Genomic DNA, 22,823 nt, shown 5'->3' with positions numbered 1-22,823 from the left:
CTTGGGTCGTGATCTCGGGGTCCTGGAGCCGAGCCCCACACTGGGCTCCGCACTCAGCAGGGAGTCGGCTTCCCTACGCTCTCTCTAAAAAAAAAAAAAAAAAAAAAAAATCCTGAAACTTAAAACAAACAAAAGGAAGTGCTGTTAGGAATGTCATGGATAACCAACTCTATCATGGCATTTTTGTTATCACTTCCTAAAATTTTATTCTACTAATTACAACAATAAATAGTACATTTTAGCTTGTGTTAGGAAGCCCCGAAAATGTAAGGGAACGTAGAAAAACAAGCAGAGGCTAGCACTTTCCAGCCGGGGGGGAAACCCCCACAGCACCCTTGGGAGCAACTGCGGCACCCAAACGTTCTCAAGTCTCATTGGACAAGTTACTGCGACAGGCGCTCGCAGGCTCGCCTGAAGACAACACCACAGTGTGTCTATCCGCACTGCTCCACGGGCAACACCTACATGATCGAAGTGCAGAGAGAGACCCAGAAAAGTGAGTGACTTGCCCAAAGTTACACAACTATCAAGAAGTGGAATCAAATCTGCATGGGACCTACTGTAAGCACAGGTCACACTGCCAACCTGTGCTGGGGAGATAAGAATACGCACAAACACTTAAAACCATATAGAGGAATAGATAACGAGATGTTCCACAGGTGACAAAGAGAAAGAGAATAAAACACTCTTGGGTCCACGCGGTCACCGGAGGCGCCGGCGGGGCGTGGATTTCTGTGAAGAATGTCACGATCTAGAAAGCCTGCCGTCCGACGGCAGCACACAGGGTAGTTACAGGGGAGGCCAGCACCCACCCCAGGCCCAGAGGGAGGGGACATCACAGGGACCAGCCACATGCAATACATACATAGAGCTCTTCAAACTGTTTCTGAATTTCACTGTCCATTTCGACGGCACTGAAACTTGGATCTCTAACAGGAAATGCTTCAATGAACAACAGGGCAGCATTCGCCCGGACTTCAGAGTTTCGGGCCTAGAATAAGGAAAGAGTGTTTCAGGGTCGAAGGAGCAAACATTCAGAAGCTTCCAGACAGATTTTCTAAATAATGCTTCTAAAGTATCTCAATACAGACTTACAAATTAAAGACAACCACAGTCTTTTAACTGACCAACGGAGACCTTCCATGAACTAAACCAAACTCTTGGCTCAGTAATGACAGATATTTCAAGACCCAGGGGCACCCGAGTGGCTCAACTGGTTAGCACGTGACCCTTGATCTCAGCTCAGGTCTGGATCTCGGGGTCTTTAGTTCAAGCCCCACACTGGGCTCCATACACGGAGCCTACTTAAAAACAAGAGAGAGAGTGAGTACAAACCATGTGTTATGGGGGCACCTGCAGGGCACAGTTGGTTAAGCTTCCAATTCTTGCTTTCCGCTGAGGTCATGATCTCATAGGTCACGAGAATGAGCCCACACTGGGCTCCCCAGTCAGTGGGGTGTCCACTTGAGATTCTCTCCCCTGACTTTTCCCCCATATATTCTCCTTCTAAAACAAATAAATCTTAAAAAAAAAAAAAAAAAAAAAGACCCAATTCCTCGCCTCAAAGTCCACCTTCTGTCACTAAGAAACGGTGACTCGCTCCCAACACTAGATTTACCATGGTGCAAGTCACTCATGTTCACTCCGGCACTCCCTGGAAGGTTGTCATCCTATGTGTCAGTCGTCAGCAGAAGGTCCCGAGGGCCAGGACGGCCCACCTCAACTACACAGACCCCCAGCGTTTCCACTGGCTTGCGTGGCATGACAGACCCCCTGCCCACTGTTTAGGCTGTGGAGTCAGCCGAAACCAATTCAGAGTCCCAGTCTAACAGGCCTAAAAATGTTTTTAATAAAAGAAAAAGACATTTATCCCCAAATTTCACAAAGCCCCCAGCTTCCAGTCTTATTTACACTGCCTTATCACAATCCCGAATTAGAGCACAAAAATCCAAAACCCAGTTAGCGTGCTCTCAACAGACGGATGTCGAATAGCTGTACCTTTAGTCCTCTCCAGAGGATGGGTTTGTACAACCTGTAAAGCATCTCTTCCACTCCCTGACGAACTTTCTTTTGATGATGAAAATAACTCAGCACCTAAGAGCAAAGAGAAGAAAAGAAAGGTAATGTTGTTTGGGGGCATCTGGGGGGCTCAGTGGGTTAAAAGCCTCTGCCTTCGGCTCAGGTCATGATCTCAGGGTCCTGGATCGAGCCCCGCATCGGGCTCTCTGCTCAGCAGGGAACCTGCTTCCTCCTCTCTCTCTGCCTGCCTCTGCCTACTTGTGATCTCTGTCAAATAAATAAATAAAATCTTAAAAAAATAAAAATAAAATAATCTCAATATTCTTTTTTGAAAAACTGGTAGTGGCAGTTAGTAATGATTCTGGACATTTTTATGTCAAAGAATTTAAAGATTATTTGAAGTTCTGACTTTCTTAACAACACACTTCTAGTTAAAACTGCCAGCCACCAAATACCAAGATTCTGAGAAAGCCCTTTCAAGCTGATGCCTGTGAGGGGCTAAATTAATTTTTTAAATTAACATACACAATAATCTAAAAACAGAGAAGATGAGACGTTATCTGAAAAACGCAAGACTGGTGGGACAAGGGCTGTGCTCACCTCGCGCACTCGGGAGTGCACCGGAGAGCGGCGCGGAAGGTGGACGCCGTGGTGCATGAAGTCCTGGATGCAGTCGTTCTCGATGGTCTGCAAGGGCAAGCACAGCGTGAGCTCCGACAGAGTACAGAACGGGACGGGCGGCGCCGCCACTGGAGTCGGCCCTGCCCATCCTCTGTTCCAGGAGGAAAGCACCAGAATCCGCTGCTCAGAGCTCTCCTGCTTTAAATCTACCCCTCTTAGAACCCCTTTACGTTTGATACTCCTTTAGCTTCCTCTATCTTTGATGAAACATCAAGTCTGTGCTAGAGAGCAGGCAAGCTTCCCCCTACCCCTTGAGGCTTGTTCAAGCCAGACGCTCAGGGACTCAGCGTGGCCTGAGGGCCTCTCCTGGAAGCCATGCTGACCTAGAAGACCTCAGAGACTGGATCTGTCCAAGAGCCTCCCCAGGGCTGATGCTGAACCACATTTAAGGTGGAGGCCAGGACTCCAAGTGACTGAAACAAGCTCTTTCAGGGCCACCCTGGGGAGGAGCAGGGCTGGGGGGTGGGTGTGGGTGGCTCTTCGGTTAGACCACAACACCTACATCCTTCCAGAGCCGGGCAAGGAGGCAGAGCCAACCGCTGGGAGCAGCCCAGTGGACCTTCCGGCCTGTTACCCTACACTCTGCCCCACTCCTGGGGTCCCATGGCTTTAGGGATGGACACAAGGAAAGCCTACTACTACGACCAGCCGCCTTCATCATCTCTGAAATACTCCCTTCACCCGAAGATAATAATAACCTTAGAATCACCACACACAGGGAACCACGCTGACTCGTGACAAAGCGGGGTGTGCGGCACGACCTCTTGAGTGTTTGTGCCACAGAAGTCGAACCTTTAGAGTTACCTCCCAGAATACGGACGTTCTACAGGACAACAGACCCAGTTACTTCAACATACCCATGAATGGCACAAGTTTTAAAAACAGAACACGAGGGGGGAGGAATGCTCTGAGAGAGTTAAATGACATAACAAGCAAACGCCATAGGAGACTTATGGGATCCTGATGCCAAAAAAAACCCCAAAAAACAAAAAAAGACACCTTTGAAACAAAGCAGAGAAATTTAAATATTTTCAAAAATACCCAGAAATTGTTAATTTTGTTAAGTATGTTAATGGCATTGTATAACCATACTCCTTAGAGACGCAGCCTGAAGTACACAGATATGCAATTTCATATTTGATACAGACTCCAACAGTTGTTTTTAATGACTAACACCCATTATTTTTAAAAATTGAGCTTTATTCATTTCTAGTGATTTCTACACCCTAAGTGGGGCTCAAACAGCAGACATCAAAAGTTGTACACACCACCGACAGAGCCAGCCAGGCACCCCTACAAATATCTATTTTTAAAACCACTATTGGAGGGCGCCTGGCTGGCTCAGTGGGTTAAAGTCTCTGCCTTTGGCTCAGGTCATGATCCCAGGGTCCTGGGATCGAGCCCCGCATCGGGCTCTCTGCTCAGCAAGGGGCCTGCTTCTTCCTCTCTCTCTGCCTGCCTCTCTGCCTACTTGTGAGCTCTCTCTGTCAAATAAATAAATAAAATCTTAAAATAAATAAATAAAACCTCTATTGGAGAAAAGGGGGACAAATGTTCCTCCCCATAAACAAGTATCGTGCAGCAATAAAACAATGAAGAAACGTACAGCAATGTCCTGGTTTTGCCCTTTCCTCGACAATATTTCACACTGCAAAATGATCGTAGATACTGTCAGTAGGGATACGAGCGATCAGTTTTATCTCTAGAAGTGGAAGTCAGTGATAAACCAAGCTGGAGCTGCACAGGAGCAGAGTGGACGGAAGGGAGCTCCAGACAGCAGGCAAGCCCTCTCCCACCTGCCAGGTCAGCACCTGCTCCCTGAAGAGCAAAGACTCTTTTTTGACTTAGAGTAAAAATTTTACTCTCGGAAAGAAAATATGTTTGAGAATTTAGTATGAGAAAAACATAAAGGATATTAGACAAAAAAAACTGTCTTCTGGTATTTTTCCGAAAAGGCCTGAGTCTTACTGTAACTGTGAATTACACAGCCACATCTTCCTAACGCAGACATTACAGGCCGTTCAACATGAGCCATATTCAAGAGGAATGTCTTTATAGTCTCAAAAACAATGTAACTAAAACGTAACGGATAATCTGAGGTCCCAGAGCAGGGCAGCTCAACAGAAACAGAATCCTAACCACAATCGCAATTTTAAGTTTTCTAGTAGCAACATTAAGAAAAATAAGAAATAGGTAAAATTACTTTAGTAATATATCGTGTTCAGTCCAATATAGCCAAAGCATTATCATTTCAACATGCAAGCAGTATTCTAAAAACACATTCATAGATATTTTACATTCTTCTCTCTCTACTGTATCTTCGTAACCCGGTGTGTTTCTCATACAGCACATCTCAGCGCACACTGGACACATTCCCAGGGCACGGCCGGACAGCACAGGTCTAATAAAGCTACCCAAATGACAAGGGACATCTCAAGGAGTATGACTGGGTCCGTGACTGAGCGTGAAAATACATGGGAATGACAGTGAAATCTCAGTCCCATGAAGTCTCATTATCTGGCTTTATTTTCAGAAAAAGCATCAACACAGATTTTTTAAATTTTTTTAAAGTTTTCTTTTTTCCTTTAAGTAATCCCTGTACCCACCGGGGGCCCAAACAAGCCTGAGATCAAGAGTCGCACACTCTTTCCACCGAGCCGGCCGGGCGCCCCTTCAACACAGATCTTACATGACTATCCATGATGACTTACTTAGTAACTAGAATACAACAAAAATAAATATTAACATTTAATAAAATGAAAAAAAAAAAAAAAATACCTCCAATATTTTCCCTGAGGCCTTTTTCCAAGCTCTGAAATAAACTTCTGCGATGTGTACCATCAAAGATCTATGGGGGGAGAAAAGTCAATGCAAGTTCAAACCATTAGACTTTTTTTTCAAGTTTATATATTTTTAGTAATCTCTGCACCCAAGATGGGACTCAGACTCATGATCCCAAGATCAGGAGGGCACACTCTTCCAACTGAGCCAGCTGGGGACCCCAAGTGATCACACTCTCAGTGTATGTCAGTCCAGGCTCCCTCCTTCCCCAAAGAAGGAGAAATGCCGCTACAGACTCGCTGTCTGCCAAGTACCCACAGAGACAGGTTATCTACCTGTAGCAGGAAGGAGAAAAAGGAAGGAATTTTGAGAAGGGAAACTGAAATATCAAACAATCTTCTCCCTTCTCAGTCAAGGTTTCCCCAGAACTTTACTATTTTCTGTGAAATTCTGAGAACATAATGAGAGCCAGATTCTTCAGTTAAAAAAAACATGTTTAATCTTATAAATACAATTTTGACTTGGGAGTCAATTTTTGACTTCCCAGATGATTGATTCCCTAAAATACCAGAGTTGATTTTTCAATCAGTTTAGAAATCAACTGTTTCAACCCAAATACTCTGCCCGTGAGGAAAGGGGAGGAAGCGCTCCAGCGAACAGGGCGGCTGTGCCGTGGGGACTAGGAACCGCGCTCTCAGGCTGCAGGGCTCTGCAGGGACGCACAGCCGAGCCGCCTCCGGACAGAGAAACTCCGCCACCAAGCGCACCTCCAGAGCAGAGGGCTCCGCTGCACCTGATAAGCAGCACTCACTGGGCGCGGGGGCTTCCCAAGGCCGGGAGCTCAGGCCGAGAGCGCATCCCTGGACTTCTGCCCTGTGGGACTCTTCCCACCACCCCACAGCGCTCCGTCCACAGGGAACTGGAAAGTGTACATTACAGTCACACAGTATCGGAAGTGCTGGTGACGTGGAATTTACAGCGACCGAGGCTAAGGTTTGACTGGTGAGTAATTTGACTATTTAAAGAATGATCGCAAATTAACAATCTCAATTTCAGTGTCATTACTGAGAAAGAATGATTTCTGAAAGCAGGGAAAAACACTCTCCAGCGACTAAACAGTACGTGATAAATACACAGTAAAAACAACAGCACACAATAAACAGTACATAACCAATAATATAATCTTAAGAGAGAATTTTTAAAGCTTCCAACAGATTAATATAATTTTGAAAAGTCAGGTCAAATAGAATATTTCATAATCAAGTTAAGACACCACAAAATATTAACTGCCTTTAATACTTACTTTTGTAATCCCTGTAACTGGTTTTTAATGGTCTCATGGATCATTTTAATAAAATTTATATTCCAATTGAAGAGAGAACTAAGAAATCTTCTTCCCTATAAATTTAAAAAAAAAAAAAAAGATATAATGTTGAAATTGCAACCAAATAAAAAGTTCCTGATAACTAAAAAACAAACAATTCTTTGGATGTTCAGTAACATGAAAGTCTGTTATTCCCAGTGAAGGAAGCATACATAATTGTAACTCGGGACGGCCTTCTGGGCCTTGGAGTGGCAGAGCAGGGCAGCAGGGCATCGGCCAGAAGACCCTCTCCGTGGAGGCCCAGCAGCAGACACCCCTGATCTCCTACCATGCTCAACCGCAGCGATACACAGACGTGTACCATGCCGCCCAGCAGCTCAATTAAACAGTCCACAAACATTTCATTCCAGCTCTATCTACATAACCTAAAATCAAAGAATGCTTAAAACAGCATTTTGGGGTGGAACGGAACCGAACATCCCTTGATTTCATCTTTCATAGATGAGAAAACAGGATTTGTGAAGAGACTCTGCGTCTGCCACACTAGAACGTTCAAGCAAACAAACTCCCCATGTCAGTCCTTGCGCGCCAGCAGCTGACACATGACCCTGAGAAGCAGCACCACCTGCCGACACTCGAAACAGCACATAGAACACCTCCACCACGTAGTCCCTCACCAGCGCCACCATCATCTCCTCCCTGCTCACCCGTCCAGCACTACTGTCTCTGCGATCCACAGGAATGCAACACACTCTGGTACAGACAGCAGGGCACCAGGCTGGCAAGAGGCAAGTTCAAAACGAGTATTTATTGCAAGTAACTTGCCGTTACAGCACAAGGTGTTTGTCCTTTGCCAGAGTAATAGGAAACCGCACTAAGGAAAGTAAGGGCTCATTAGGAAACTAAGTTTAAATACCATAAATTCAAAAGACACCAATCCAAAATACGGGGGGATGTTAACACAGACATACATTTACAACTCTACAACGACTAGCACTTACACGGTGATGTGCAGGTCACCGTGCCCTATGGACAAGTCACTATAAACACAGCTGACTTGTCTGAATTCCCTTTGGCTACTTTGCTCTCCTTACACTCAACCACAGTCCTGGAGACGCCGAGGGCACAGGCCTCAGGTGCGGCCTTCTTCCCCACAACGATGATGCAGTGAGAGCGTCCCACGTGCCCGGTCCCTGCCAGGCACTGTTGCCCAACATTCTACACACGTCACTTCGCGCGCGCCTCGGGAGTCCTAAGAAAGATGCACTGTGGTTCCTATCTTACAGAAGAAAACATGAGGTTCAACGTAGTCTGATCAAAGCTACCACCCAGTAAGTGAACAAACAGAGATCTAAAAACAGCCCTTCTGGCCTGGGAGCTGAAGGCTTTGGTCACCATGGTCAGGACCCATATGTGGCCCTTTACGCTAGCTGGTTGGAGCTGGTGCATGGGAGTGGGCAAAGCATGACCACGTCTTCGCCCCTGACCAGCCACAGAACCCTGAACAAACTTCATTTATGAGCCTCCAAACCAGTCCTCCTCCTCCTCCTCCTCTGAGAAGTCTTTCCCCATCTACTCGGGGAAGAGTGACGACTTCCTCCTCTGGCCTCATGTGGATCTGTGACGCCACGAGCAATCAGAAAGAAAGGCTCTTTCTGTAATACAAACAATGACTGCCTCTGCATCCCTAGCATGGGAATACCGTCCGTGTTCAGTAAAGGACTGCGTAAGAATCCCACGAGAACAATTCAGACGTGCCCAAGAGAACTATGCAAGCTACTCTGTATTTTGTTTTCTAAAAACCACATTAATAGAAGTAAAAAAGATTAAGTTAACTTTAATATATTTATGTAAAACAACATATCTAAAATATTATCATTGAAATATGTATTAAGTATATAAAAATTGTTAGTGAACATTCTACATGCTCTTTTCACAGTGAGTTTTGAATCCATGTATTTAGCTGAAGGCCACAACTCAACTGGCCGTAGTCCATGTGCTCCGTAGCTACATGTGGGAATGACCACCCAAATGGGACAGTGCAGCAGTACCCAGAAGCTTCTCTCTGGATTGACTAGATCGCAGGAAAAGAAGTCAAGAATACTGCGTGATGATGGTTCTGAGTAAATGCCACTTAGCCTCAAATTAGGGCAGAGGGTCAGGTCTGATCTACTAGGAAATGCTTTCTCAACCTTATTCTTAATTATTCTTTTTTTTCCTTTCATTGAAGAAATGAATTTTTTTTTTAATTTTGTTAGTGAACATACAGCGTAACGCTGGTTTCTGGAGCAGAGTGCCGTGATCCGTCACTTACCTGGACACCCCGTGCTCATTACATCACATGCCCTCCTTAATGTCACGCCCCAGGTAGCCCAGCCCCCACCCAATCATTCTCCAAGTGCAATCACAGGTGCCCCGGATTCACAGCCACCTCTTACCGTCTGATCTAATGATGAAATACGTTTGCAAATTCACTATTTGTAAAATGTGTGAATACCGCTACGTGGCAAAAATGTGCAATAAATGTAACAACTCTTGACAGCGGTGTGCGCACAGCACAAGAGTGACCATAGTAACTCAGAAAAAACGTCCATTAAAAAGCAGCAGACAAAAATACCAAAACAGAAAAACCTAGTTACCTCTTCTTTCTTGATGTATTTCACACTTATGAAACACTCAAGCAGCATATCTTTAATGTCTTTACTTTCCTCTAAGTCATAATCAAAGCAATACAAAGCCTGGTGAATACGCCAGAGCCGACATATGTCTGCGCCCTGGGAACGACACAAAAAGGAAAGATGTTAGTTTTTTTAATAAATAATTAAGGTCACACTTCAAATTTACGATCAGAATGCTTTATATAGTAAATAATTAAACTCTGGATCATTCCTCAAAAAGGAAGAAACCACGGCAAAGGCACATAGAAGCACCCACAGGCACCACGGTCTGGTTTCCACATGTGGAGCCCAAGCCTGCACCGCCCAGTGCGGCAGCCACCAGCCCGTCCGGCTACAGAGCACGGAAGCGTGACCCGTGCATGAGGAACCCCGCGCTCAGTAGTCTTTGCTAGAAGTGAAACTTAAATACCCCATGCTGCAAGGGGTGCCTGTACACCGACGGCACGGGTATAAAACACTAGAGACATTGAATAAAGTCTGGATTTAAAAACGAAACAAAAAGGCAGAGAAAATGGATTTGTTTTAAACAGAGTTTAAAAAGATAAACGAACAATGGCTTCAGGATAAACCCTGACAATCCCAGGGCGAGTGAGGAAGTAGCAGTCTCTTCCGTCATCAAACCACCGGTCCCTTGGCGGCCACAGTGAGGCAGACCCAGACGGTGGGCACGTGCTGAAGGCCAAGCCTGCTAGAAAGCTCTGGCAATGTGTATCAGGAGCTCCAAATGCGCACCAAGCTCAAACCCACTGGCCTAGGAAGTTCATTGCTAGGAATCCGTCATAAGGAAGTAAGGGTGTGAGGGGAGAAGACAGAGAAATTCCTAACCATCCCTAAATGGGGAATGATCTCCTTAGGACGTGGGATTACAGAGAGCTTCTATCTTCCTCATTTTCCCTTCTCTTCATTTGCCCAATTTTCTAAGATGAACCTAAGTATCTGTTGTTCTCTCTTTTTTTAAAGATTTTATTTATTTATTTGACAGAGAGAGATCACAAGTAGGCAGAGAGGCAGGCAGAGAGAGGAGGAAGCAGGCTCCCCGCTGAGCAGAGAGCCCGATGTGGGACTCGATCCCAGGACTCTGAGATCATGACCTGAGCCGAAGGCAGCGGCTTAACCCACTGAGCCACCCAGGCGCCCTCTGTTGTTCTCTTGATCAGAGGATAAAACTGTTCTTTTTTTTGGAATTCTTTTTTTCTTTTTAAAGATTTTATTTGTTTATTTGACAGAGAGAAGGAACACAAGCAGGGGGGTTCGGAGAGGGAAAGACGGCCTCCCGCTGAGCAGGGAGCCCGATGCGGGGCTCCATCCCAGGACACTGGGATCACGACCTGAGCCGAAGGCAGGCACTTAATGACTGAGGCCCCCAGGCGCCCCCTTTTTCTGAAATGCTTAACTAGACACCAAAGATGAAAGGCTGAGCCACGGACCAAGTTAAATCCAATCCTCAAATCTGCTCTCCAAAACTTCATCAGGCCTAGACCGCCGTCTGACACAACCGCACCTCCTACAGGGACAGCCCCCCCGCATGTGGGCCTGAGGCCTTCCCCCCACTCCGGCCCCTTTCACCCTGGACCGCGCATGTCCACTCCCGTGCAGCCCAGGTGGGGTCTGCCTCTCAGAGGACCACACTAACCCAGGCAGCGACTCCCTCTCACCCGCCCCGTGAGCCCATCCCTTCTTCACCACTAATACCCACTTTTGCTAACAGTGGCAATGTATCCCTTTAAAAACCGCGTTTGCAGCAAAAAGATGCAGCCATGCGACCCGGTTCTGGATGACAGATACACATGGAGAACGTCTGAGGCCTGGCACCTGCTGCCTGCCTGGAACTCCACGCAAGGGAAGGGGGAGCCGCTCCTTGTACCAGGAAATGACAAGACGGAGGACAAGGACCACACAGTCCAGAGGACAGAGGAGAAAACCCGCATCAACTGCAGTGTGGACAGGGTGCTGGGGGCTCAGTCGGTTACGTGTCTGCCTTCGGCTCAGGTCATGATCCCAGGGTCCTGGGATGTGGTCCCGCATCGGGCTCCCGGCTCGGCAGGGCGTCTGTTTCTCTGTCTGCCCTCCTGTATCCCTCTGACAAATAAATGAAATCTTAAAAAAAAAATTACAAAGACCGCAATGTGGAGCCAGCACCCGCTGTCCACCCCTCAACATCTTGGGTTCAAAAGACCCTAACTGGGGAAGCGGCTGCAGTTAGGCCACTTACGAGCGAACGTAATTCCTAACTGCGTGAACAGGCGCACTATCATAGGAAGGGTCGTATTTTAAAGAGGACACATACTGTTTTAGTCTCCAGACTCCTCCGTAAGAGCATGATGAAAGCAGTCTTCCCCATATCTTCCTTGGCAGGCAGGCCTTTCTCCCACCATAGGACACATAAATCCTGAATGGAGCTCTGCAGCTTTCTTTCAGATTCAGGTAATGCATATAAAATACCTAAAACAGAGCACAGTAATTGTCCCGCTAGTAAAGTAAACCAATATTAGTTGAGATTTAATGGTGTAAAGTACTACAACTCATACAGGTTTGCTAAGCAAAAACATCAGTTTATGTTTAACTTGCCAGAAATTTATATACATTATTTATAGAATATAAACAATGTACCTTAAAAAGAAAACCATTAACTATTATAAAAGCAGACCCAACAGAAGACAGAATTTTAGGACTGGAAGACTCAGAGGGCTCACACTGCCCCAACCCCTCACTCAGGAGAGGCCGGGATTCAGACTAGCCCGCTGTAAGTACACCCACGGTACCACTGACCCCCACCGGCCCGGTGCGGGCGGCACTAATGCCCTGCACCTGTCCTTCCCAGGCTGGCCTCACGTCCCGGCTCACCGGGACAAACAGTAAAAGCAGTAATTGCAATGAATACAAAAACTACAGTGCTTTTATTAACAGAAAAGCTCAAGAAATGAAATGAAAATACTGGTAATATGCTCATAACTGTTGCGCACAGACTTCCGTCGCCGTTACATGCCCGTGAAGTTCCCGAGCCGATGGCGAGTAAGGAACGACGAGGAGGCTGGCGCTGATCATCTTACAGAGCAGTGTCTGCAGATGGTGAGAACAAACTGCAGAGACGTTCACAAAGCACCGGAACTACTGACATACTTCTGCATAAAACATAACTTCTTAATAGGACTTTGTATTTCAATACAAGAATTCTGAATAAAACAGATACATAAATCGAAGTGGCACCAAGAATGAAAAGTCTGACGGAAGAGTTCGTCACACGGAGCTAATTAATTCATAGGGTGAAGGTGAGGACACTTAGATGATTTTTCTTAAAACTCATTAAAACTTCATTTGCATATTTTTTACCTATAAAATCGTTTTATGAAAACATTTTATAATCAGAGATGCTCACTAATTCATAGCGTTCCTCTTCAATTAATAACTACAGTTTCACAGTTTAGTTAAAACCTGAAAAGCACCGTGAGATCAATTTTAATAGTAAAGCTCCCCTAAGAGTCAATAATTATTCCTCAGGTCACGTTCATAACACATTGCAAGAAAAAAAATGCAATGTCACAAATGCTTGGTTGAGCTGAACCTTTCTGGCAGTAATCACCAGTTGAGGAGTTCATGGTCAGACCACGTTCCCTTAATAAGCTCTTACCACTTAAGAGCTACAGGGTCCTGCAGGTCAAATAAGACATTCTGGAAAATCTGAAAACAACGAGCAGTCCTTATTCAGAAATGCACAATTTTCAGCACCTGAAACAGTTCTACATGGCTTAAATTAAATGAGCTCATCAGGACTGTTCTTAAAAGACTACTTCTTTGCTCCTTTTCTAGGTGAAGTAAAAGAGCTTATATGCACAGTCATGCCTTACTACCTCCACTTCTATGTGAACGACCGTTTCCTTGGACAGAGAATCGCTAGATGCCCACTTCTGAACTCGTCACGCCATCAGAACTGAACTCACCATTCAACATAACCGCACATTCCAGTAAGTCTTCATAGTCCTCACTCTCATTTATTACAGGTACAGAAGCAAGAACCACAGCTGTAACTGCATGAATTATTTCTATGTGTTTTTTCTACAAATGAAAAAAAAAATCAAAGTTCAAGTGATTTAAGATCAACTTAAAATACAATTTTTAAAAGAAATCTGAATGTTACTAAATTTATAAAAATCAAGCCACACTTCTAGCTTATTCTAAAAAGTGAATTAAAATTTGAATACAGGTCATTTGTGCACAAAGAACAGCAACACTGAACAGAAAACTAATAATGGCAGGATTGGGAAAAGTAAAACTCAAATAAAGAGATTTCTAATATTCTTAACTTCCAACTTTAAGTTTCTTCTTAACTTGAAATTCAATTCTACACATTAACTAATTTTTAACAGAGAAAAGGTAACAAGAGGGTTTCATATCTGAAGGACGACTCCTACCATTTTGGAATCCTGCTCTGTTTCCATATCGTCTTCGCCCTGGACTTCCACCGTCTGCCACCCAGCCACCGGGCTTTCTAACAACACATCCGTTAACAAATTCTTGAGCCTCTGCCATAGCTCTTCTTTCTGTTTCCTTGATAATTCATCTAGTAATTCATTTAGGCTGAAAAGGTCAGAAGCATCTTTCTGCAAAGTAAATACCAATTGTTATATTTTAGATACAAACATTTATTCTATCCCTTTTTTAATGGCATCAAAAGTCTAAGTGCTAAGTTAATTATCATCTCAAGAGCCAAGCTGTAGTTTTGAAATACTTTTCCTACAGGGAAAAGTACAGGAATTACAAGACAGAAAGCAGATTCCAGGACGCCTGTGTGGCTGTATTGGTTACATGTCCGCCTTCGGCTCAGGTCATGATCCCGGGACCCTGAGCTCCAACCCACACTGGGCTCCCTACTCAGCGGGGAGTCTGTTTCTCCCTCGGACCCCTCTGCCAGCTTGTGTGCTCTCTCTCAAATAAATAAATTTTAAAAGTAAGATTAAGATAAAATAATAAAACAGAGTAGCAGTTCCCTCCTCTACCGAATCAGCAATAGTAACCTGGTCTTTGGAGTTTAAAATTTCACCTGCTTAAAAAGACCTTCTCTACAATCAGTCCGTCCAGACGTCTACCATCTCCAGGCCTGTCATGAGGGCACGAAAGTGTGCTGGAGCTACACAACCGGCACAGTCTAGCTCCAGCCCCCAACACAGCAAAGCCAACTGAGTATTTGCAGCTTCTGATCTCCTGCCCAAAGTGGGCCCCCAACACCCACCTCTCACTCGTCGTCCCTAGACATCATTCTCTCCCATTAGCCAACGAGACTACATCAGACCCACTCAACTATCCTACAACCCCTGACCCAAGCATTTCCTCTCACTCTGAGCAGGTGACCTCACTTACTCTGACACAGCAAACGGAAACCGTCATCGAAAGGGTAGAGGGTCCATTACAAAGGGAACACTGGCAGCTAATGTGAGCACAAAACAGTCTCATGACCCAACGAGTAAAGTAAGAACCAGCTAAACTATACTGACAGTAAGTAAAAAAATAACAGACAGCATCGCCATGCTACAGAACACCGACGAGTAAACACGGAAGGAACGTGTGGTTAGAAAATCACAATTTCAGAGCCATTATAGTAAGAATTGATTCGGGCAAGAATCATTAGTCGACCGGGCGCCTGGGTGGCTCAGTGGGTTAAGCCTCTGCCTTCGGCTCAGGTCATGATCCCACGGTTCTGGGATCGAGCCCCGCATCGGGCTCTCTGCTCAGAAGGGAGCCTGCTTCCTCCTCTCTCTCTGCCTGCCTCTCTGCCTGCTTGTGATCTCTGTCTCTGTCAAATAAATAAAATCTTTAAAAGAAAAAATGTCATGTTTACTACGGTATTTATGAACTCCTTAGTGAGTTACCTTGTATAAAACTACTTCTTATTAGGTCACCATCTTTTTTTAATGTGTCACTGGTGAGGTGTTGGAGTGTCATGCCCTTAAACTCTTGTCACATAATCCTGGTTTTCACTGCTGTTCTGCAGGGTATAGTGATTTTTGGCAATTTCCGGCATTGTGTATGCTGCCTTATAGCAGAACTGACTGTACGTAGGCAGGTCCACTTAGTAGGCCTTAAACTGACTCCATTATCTGGCTGACCATGTAAAACTGCCATTATTCGACTACCCAAACCTACAAAATGTCATTTCATATCTTTCAACTCAAAGAAAACAAGTGCTGCACAATTCTACATCTTCTCGTTTTCATGTTAATTGAGAGCTACACGGTGATTGAGATACTAAATTACGAAGTGTTAATAAGGCTTGGCACTCGTGAACTAAAACGAATGCCCAAGAATATGAGGACGAGCTCAGCATCCTCCCCAGACATCCGTTGCCGAGCAACCGTCGGAGGCTCTGGAGCACGTGACCCAGGAAGTCGGGGGCAAGCACCTCACAGGGCGCTCTGTCACCACAGCAGCAGTGACATCTTGCAAGGACTGTGCTAACCAAACACCGCTGCTTTGGCCTTCTGAATTTAAATTAATATCACCTCCGCTTCACCATCATCAGTTCAGCCTGTGGTACTGACGCCGCGACACCAGTGTGCAACGGCAAGCTTACAGACTGCAAACCACGTGTGTGTCGCACATCTAATACAATGCGAATCAGCGACACTCCTAAAACAGGCGTCAGGTAGCATCTAGACAGTCCGCTCCTACAGACGCTCCTGCGACGGGCTGATGTGTGTTCATGCCGGTCATTTTCAAGTTTACAGAGAACCACTTTACAATGCAAGATTGTACTAGAAGCTCATTTCCTCTTAAAAAGAAAGATGACTTCATAAATGTTTCTAGCAACAAATTTCCTATTAGGATACCCTCTACCTCTTAATTACTACTATTTAATTTCCAGTGCATGAGCAGAACAAGCGAGGTGTCCGACTCCTGCCCCAAAGTCGCAGTGCTTTCGAGCTGGCTCCTTAGAGTCAGGGCTCCTCAGAGTTCTGCCCTAGGCTTCGCTTCTCTTCCTGCACTATAGCCGATCCCAGGCGTTCCCATGACTGGAGCTTCCCAGTGCCCCTGAGGACACCCAAATCTGTCTCTCCCCAGGCCTCTTTCCCGGGCCTCAGATACAGCTATCCGCACACCCAGCGGACAATGTTGTTTGTGCACGTCTCCTGGCAGTAACCTAGAACACCCCACACTGAGCCTGCCTTGCCCCCATGTCCATCTCACTGAAAGGCACCACAACTCAGACCCTGGAACCTGCCTCCGCCCTGTGCCCGGCCTGCGTCCAGTCAACAGCACCACCACCTCACAACTGGGCAGCTCACAAAGGCACCCACATCTCCCAGGCCCAACCACTCATGCGGCCACCGTCACGCAGGGCACGGCCAGCTCACGCCTCTCTGGGTTCTCGAGTTGCCCTCTTCAGTGTGTGCACGTACAGCCTCCACGGCTCTCGGCAGTACGTCTCAGCTCACTCAAGTGGCAGGAAGGACTCACGTCATCTGAATCTCAGCCCCTGCCTCTTTCTGACCCGGCATTTCTACACCCTAACCCCACCGCATGTCCTCAAGTTCAAGCAGCATCTGCTTTCTCGGATCTTCAAAGCCATCCCCTCTACTCGGAGAGGTCCTTCCCTACACCCATGTCTGACTGTATCATAGGCTGCACACCCTTGCCATGGGGACGGGACACAGTCCACGGCTGGATTTGGGCCCCTCCCATACCCTAGCTTGGCCTTTTTACTCCGGTGGATTTTCACACCTGCACCTACCACAGCACTGGGAACGACCCGAGGACCAAGAGCGCACGTCCTCCTCACTAGGCGACGCACAAACAAGGGGTCGGGAACTCCCGAGGTAACTAGAAGCGCACAGTGTGACATCACTTCGCACTCTAACATTCCCGTAAAGGGAAGCAGGAAATACAATTTGTGAATCGTTGCCCATCAGCAGGTGTATTTGAGAACAGGTTTTTTGTTGTTGTTGTTTTTTTAATAAACGTTGGTCTCTGAAGATTCACGCAGATAAGTATATTCCATTTGCGGAATAATTAACGGTCAAACCGTAACAAAGCGCTGAATATAAAACTTACATCAAGTTGAACAAACTGCAAAAATTCTCCAATCAGCTCCTTGGACACAGCTTGTACGAAGGTCTCCCGTTTCTCCATGGCAGAGGAAAGTGGTTTTCATTCGGCATGTATTCTGGGACCCTAGCAGAAAACACAGTCTTCCTCAAACTTGAGTCTGCAAATATACCTTTTCCTACAAGATGTCATTCGGCACTAACACCCCGCACTGCAGCACGCAAACATCCAACCGCAGACACTGCTGCACTCCCCGAGTCACCCCGCGAGCACATCCGCAGAGAACGCCCACCGTCTTCACCAGGTCCGTCCCGACGTGCGCGACCTTAGGACCAGCTGTGCTGAGGTCAGCGGTGGACGAGAGGACGCCGACGGCCGGTGCACCTGCAGGCCGGTCCAAGTCCGCGCGGGGTCGTCCACGGAAGCCGGGTCCAGCGCGGCGCTCGGAGGACGCAGAAAGCGCTGAAAGAGAAAAGCCCACAGAGGCGGAGAGGCTGACCGCGGCGGTGCCTCCCGCAGGCCGCCCTTCCCCGCGGCCGCTCCGCTCTCCCCACGGTCCCGGGGGCCTCGCCTGCGCTCCAGCGCGCCGGGCCACCCGGGAGCTCGTTAGCGCGCGCAGGTGCGGGGCGCCGCCGCGGCTCCGACCCAGCCCCGCGGGAGCCGGAGCTCGGGGACCGCGCGCAACCCCCGCCCCGCCCGGGCCTCCCACTCGGCGCCCGGGGCCGGCGGGGCGGAGCCGTCCAGCCCCCGACGGAGGCACGGCCGGAGGGCGGAGCGCGGACCCGCGCGGACCCCCGCGCAGACCCCCGCGCCGTCCCCGTAGGGAGCGCAGCGGAACCTCCCCGGGCCGGCGGGAACACACGGCCCCAGGGCTCTGCGGAGCTGCGGGCGCACGACCCGCCGCCGGCCGCGCGCAGGGAGCGGACGCCGCGAGCGCGATGACTGATTCCGCCCGCGGTCCCCGCCCGGAGCCCTCGGCACCCCGCGCCCCCGACGCGCGTCCGGGAACTCGCCCCCGGCCGCCCGCGCCCCGGCCCCGCCCGAGCACGGCCTCCCCGCGCGCCGACCCGGGCCCCCGCCTCTCGGCCTCGCGCCCCGGCGTGGCCCCGCGGCCCGTCTGCGGACTCCGGGCGCCGGCCCTCGGCGTCCCGCCCGACGCGGGGCTCCGGCTGCGGCGTCGTGTCAGCTCGCGGGGGCCGGTCCGCGGGGCACACGGGGCCGCGAGCGCTGGCGGGGACGCCCGGCGCGGGGCCGCTCCTGGGGACGGGGCGGCCGCGCCCCCGGGGCCGCGTTCTCGGACGCCGACCGCCGCGAGGGGCAGCGCCGGGCCGCGGGTGGGGGCGGCGCGGGGCCGCGGACGGGGAGCGTCCCTCACGGTCGGGCGCGGGGCCCCGGACTCAGCTCAGGCCCCGGGGCGGCTCCGAGCCTCCGGCGTCGCTGCGGGACCGCGGGCGCCCCCCGCCCGGCCCCCGCCGCGCCCCGGCCGCCGCCCCCGCCCGGAGCCGCCCCGCCGCCCCGCACCGCGGCGCTCACCTCGCCCCGCAAGCCCGCCGCTTCCCGCGCTCGCAGCAGATTCAAACCCGCCCGCGCGCGCGACGCGCCGCGCTCCGCCGCCAGGGCGTCATCACGCGCCGCTCTCGCGAGAGCCGAGCGCGCTGGGCGGGGTCCGCCGGAGAAGGCGCTCCACGCCCCGCCCCGCGCCCCGCCCCGCGCCTCCGCCGCGCTCTGAGCCCCGGCCCCGCCCCGCGGGCCCCGCCCCGCCCCCCGACCCCGCCGGCCACGCCTCTCCCACGCCCCGCAGAGCCGCCGTGCGGTCGTGCGGGGCTTCCGGCGGCCGGCGCGGGGCGACGCGGGTGTGGCTGCCGAGACGGGCTCGCGGGGCGTCGTGGGCTCGTCGTGGGCGTCGTCGCCGCGGGCCCGTCGGGCGGGGGTGGACCTGCGCGGGGCTGCGGTCGCGCCTGCCCTCGGGGTCGGCGCTCGCGGGAGCGGAATGCAGACACGCGCCCTGCGGACCCCCGCGCCGACGGCCGGTCCCGCGGAAGGACGCGGCGGCCGCCTCCGGCGCGAAGGTCCCTGGGCAGGCGCGGGGGTCCCGGGGGGTCCACGCCCCTCCTTGCCCTGTAGCCGACGCGGGTCCGGTCCGCTGCCGGCCCGCAGCTGCTCCGGGGGTCGGCGCCGCGCGCAGTCGGCCGCCCTGTCCGCCCTCCTGTCCACCGCCCGCCGGACCCGAGACACTTCCCTCCCGCTGCCCCAGTGTCCACTCCCGCAGCCCGATCGGCCCTGGGCGCGGACCCGGAGCCCGCCGTCCGTTGGGTTCACGGAGTCTGTGTCCCCCGGCAACCGCGCTGACGTTCCTGCCGCCGCTGCCCAAAGCGCAAGTTGGAAACCCCCGAGTTTCACTGAGGTTTTGTATCGGTCACTTGGAATCATTCGCTGTCTCAGCCCCTCGGAAGCTCACCGAACCCTCTGTCCAGAGGCACCGATTACTATTAATTACTGTACATTGTTCACTCTTTCATTTTAGGCACTTTTGTCTATGCCATTTTTTAATAAAAATAAAAGTTTGGGGGAGCTCGATGGCTTGGTCAGTGAAGCGTTAGCCTCTGGCTCGGGTCACGATCTCCGAGTCCCGGGATGGAGCTACGGCCCGGCCGGGGGTGCCCGGCTCCCAGCTCAGCGAGGACCCTGCTCTCCCTCCCTCCCTTGCTTGTGCTCTTTCTCTCTCTCTCTCCAATAAATAAATATTTTTTTTAATGAAAAAATAGTAAAAGCGTTTATCTCTGGATTTGCATGCTTTTCCCACACCTTGGGGTGCTGCAGGTTCTACTCCGTGAATACATGGCAAGCGTCTTCCAGACGATCCAAACGGTAAGTCGGGCCTCGCGGCCAAACCAGTCGGCCGAGCCAGGATGAGTGGTCGGAGCGTCTGGAGGAGTGTGTAGTGCGCAGCTCTCCTGAGATCTGGGCCCGCCGCCCCTCAGAACAAAAGCCCTGTCCGTGCTCCTCCTTCCCCGCTGCGGGAGTCAGGCTCCGCAAAGGCTGTGGCAGAGGAGTCCTGCAGGAACCAGCGCACCAGGCTGTGGGCCCGTCTCACCACCGGCTGGCTTTCTTCATGCGGGGGTTGGGGAGCCCCAGAAACCCGCATCCCCGCCCGGGCAGTGCGCCTGGGCCCTGTTCATGCGGGCAGCATTCGCGGCTCATCTCTGTGCTCTAGACTCCACCAGGCTCTGCCACATCCCTCATTCTTCCCTTCTCCCAGGGCCCCTGCTCTCTGGAAACCCTCCCACTGTGCTCAGGTCGCGGCAGCCACCCCTGCTGTCCACACAACAGGACTCCCTGTGTGAGGACACGGCCCCTGCAGCCACAGCCCTTCGGGCGTGACGGTCCAGAGTGGACTCTGCTCTCCTGACGGCTCCCACGGCAGCTGGAAGTCGCTTAGAGGCAGAGCGTCGCTGCCATCCTGACCCAGTGCCGTTAGGCAGAACCCCCACGTGAGCCACACGGACCTCTAGTTTCCACGCTAGAAAGAATAAACATAGTGAAGCGAATTTTAATCATGTGCTTTTTTAAACCCAGTAAATCAAAAACATTATCATTGCAGCAAGCAATGTAAAATTATAGCCTGTGGGGCAGGGCACGGATGTGTTAGGAAGTAGTGGCTACAAGAGGCAGGCCGAGGGGGCTCCGTGACAGCTTGGGACAATTCCAAGGACCCACCTCCCTGGGGCCCCAACTCCTCTGTCACCTCTGTCACCCTGGGGCCCCAGCTCCTCTGCCCACTGCTGCCACTGTGTGACAGGACCCCATTTGGCTTCCATCGCTCTGGACTCCTTCCTGAGAGCTGTGACCCCATCCCGGGCCCTCTCCCAGCTCTGGGCACGGGCCGCGGCTACCCGCCCACACTTCCCGAGCTGAAACCCAGCTGCCTCTCCCGTCCTCCAAACACTTATCCTGTCCTCACTCTGTCCCCGTTACCATTCTGCGCCTTCTGACAAAACAGGGTGGGTTCTGGACCCGCACTGTCTGGGCATTGGGCTCTGCCACTTGCCAGCCATCTGTGTGACATGGGACAGGCCAGGCAGTGACTGCATCTCAGCTTCCTCATCCCGGCCCTGCGGGCAGAACTCTCCCAGCCAGTGAAGCCAGGCCCTCCAGGCGCGAACAAGGCTTCCCTCAAGAATGACCCCCAGGCCTCCTCGAAATCCTGTATAAGTGCAGTGTGTCTTCAACCCTGCCCTGTGACGCAGCCTCTGCGCACGTCCCTCCTCAGCCCTACCTGTGCCTCCGTGTCAACACTGTGCCCTACCCAGCCCCACAGCCTCCCTGTAAGTCTGGCACGCTTTTCTCGCTCCCTTCCTTATCCAAACCGTAAGCCCATGCCCAACCTGGGGATTGAACTCACCACCTCAAGACTAGGCGTCTCACGCTCTGCTGGCCCAGCCGGAACCCCCTCCCCCAGCAACATGTTAGATGCTTGAAGAAAATGTTTTCTGAAGAAATGAATGAATGAGGTTTGAGGTGATCTCTCTTCTTAGAACCTTACCATGGGGTAATGAGAAAAGGTTGACAGAATTAAAAGTGGACCCCATGGCAGGCAGTATTAACAAGGCAGAGGGGTTCGGGACAGCTAAAACAAGAGACGCTAAAATAGTGTCTTTGAAAAAGGACCAGCTGCAAGACTCGGGTTTTTTAAAAATGTATTTTGTGTTGGGCAAATAACACAAGTCACGTTGCTGAAATTCAAAGGAAAACACTGTTCCCAGTTTCCTGACTACCCTTCCAGAAATATTCTCTAACAAGAAAACACAAAATTGTCTTTTCATCATAATATTTAAACTGGGAAAATTAGTTTAAAAAGAGGAGCTCACCGGCTGGGAACTTTAACATGGTGCTGAGAGCTGGGAGCATTTTGCAGGACAGGGTGGGGCAGAGCGCAGGGCTGGGGGTCAGAGGGGACCAGGATGCCACCCAGTGCCTGAGTCACCAGTTCCGAGAAAGAGGGAGGGGCCATGACTAATCAAGAGGCTGCTGCAGACACTTTCCTTCCTTTTTGTGGTTTTTACTGTAGCATCTCTAAAAGTAAAAGTGGAACTTGGGGAATGTGGATGTGGATGTATTCGAACAATTAAAGGAAAAGCAGAAGTAATTGGAAGCTCAAGGCCCTCCCTTGCCCTCTACCCTCTGAGAACCGGGCCAACGGGCCACGCAGGACACCTGCCTCCCAGACTGAGTGAGGCCTTGGGAAGCCCTGGGAGGGGGGGAGCTGGTGCACTGTGCTTTGTCTACCCACACCTCAGCTGCTA

The 22,823-nt window shown here is 50.4% G+C and overlaps 1 protein-coding gene across 3 annotated transcripts in view; it reads right to left on the bottom strand.

Moving 5' to 3' along the window:
- The window catches only part of NCAPG2 (non-SMC condensin II complex subunit G2), a 57,942-nt gene extending 38,770 nt beyond the window's left edge, over positions 1-19,172 (bottom strand). The window contains exons 1-12 of one of the 3 annotated variants that reach the window (XM_082692905.1): positions 19,054-19,172; positions 17,822-17,982; positions 17,527-17,646; positions 13,893-14,081; positions 13,422-13,536; positions 11,771-11,925; positions 9,445-9,579; positions 6,785-6,879; positions 5,479-5,548; positions 2,620-2,706; positions 1,999-2,094; positions 866-991 (exon numbers count right to left, since the gene is read on the bottom strand). In XM_082692905.1, the coding sequence (XP_082549031.1) occupies positions 866-991; positions 1,999-2,094; positions 2,620-2,706; positions 5,479-5,548; positions 6,785-6,879; positions 9,445-9,579; positions 11,771-11,925; positions 13,422-13,536; positions 13,893-14,081; positions 17,527-17,604 (1,146 nt within the window). In that variant the 5' untranslated portion in view covers positions 17,605-17,646; positions 17,822-17,982; positions 19,054-19,172. Of the gene's footprint in view, positions 1-865; positions 992-1,998; positions 2,095-2,619; positions 2,707-5,478; positions 5,549-6,784; positions 6,880-9,444; positions 9,580-11,770; positions 11,926-13,421; positions 13,537-13,892; positions 14,082-17,526; positions 17,647-17,812; positions 17,983-19,053 lie in introns of all 3 variants that reach the window. The other 2 variants (XM_082692907.1, XM_082692906.1) reach the window with 2 other exon arrangements.
- Between the last annotated feature and the right edge of the window lie 3,651 nt (positions 19,173-22,823).

The sequence above is a fragment of the Mustela nivalis genome (assembly GCF_964662115.1).
Source record: "Mustela nivalis genome assembly, chromosome: 12".
Lineage (NCBI taxonomy): Eukaryota > Metazoa > Chordata > Mammalia > Carnivora > Mustelidae > Mustela > Mustela nivalis.
This window is presented reverse-complemented; position numbering and strand designations above follow the sequence as displayed.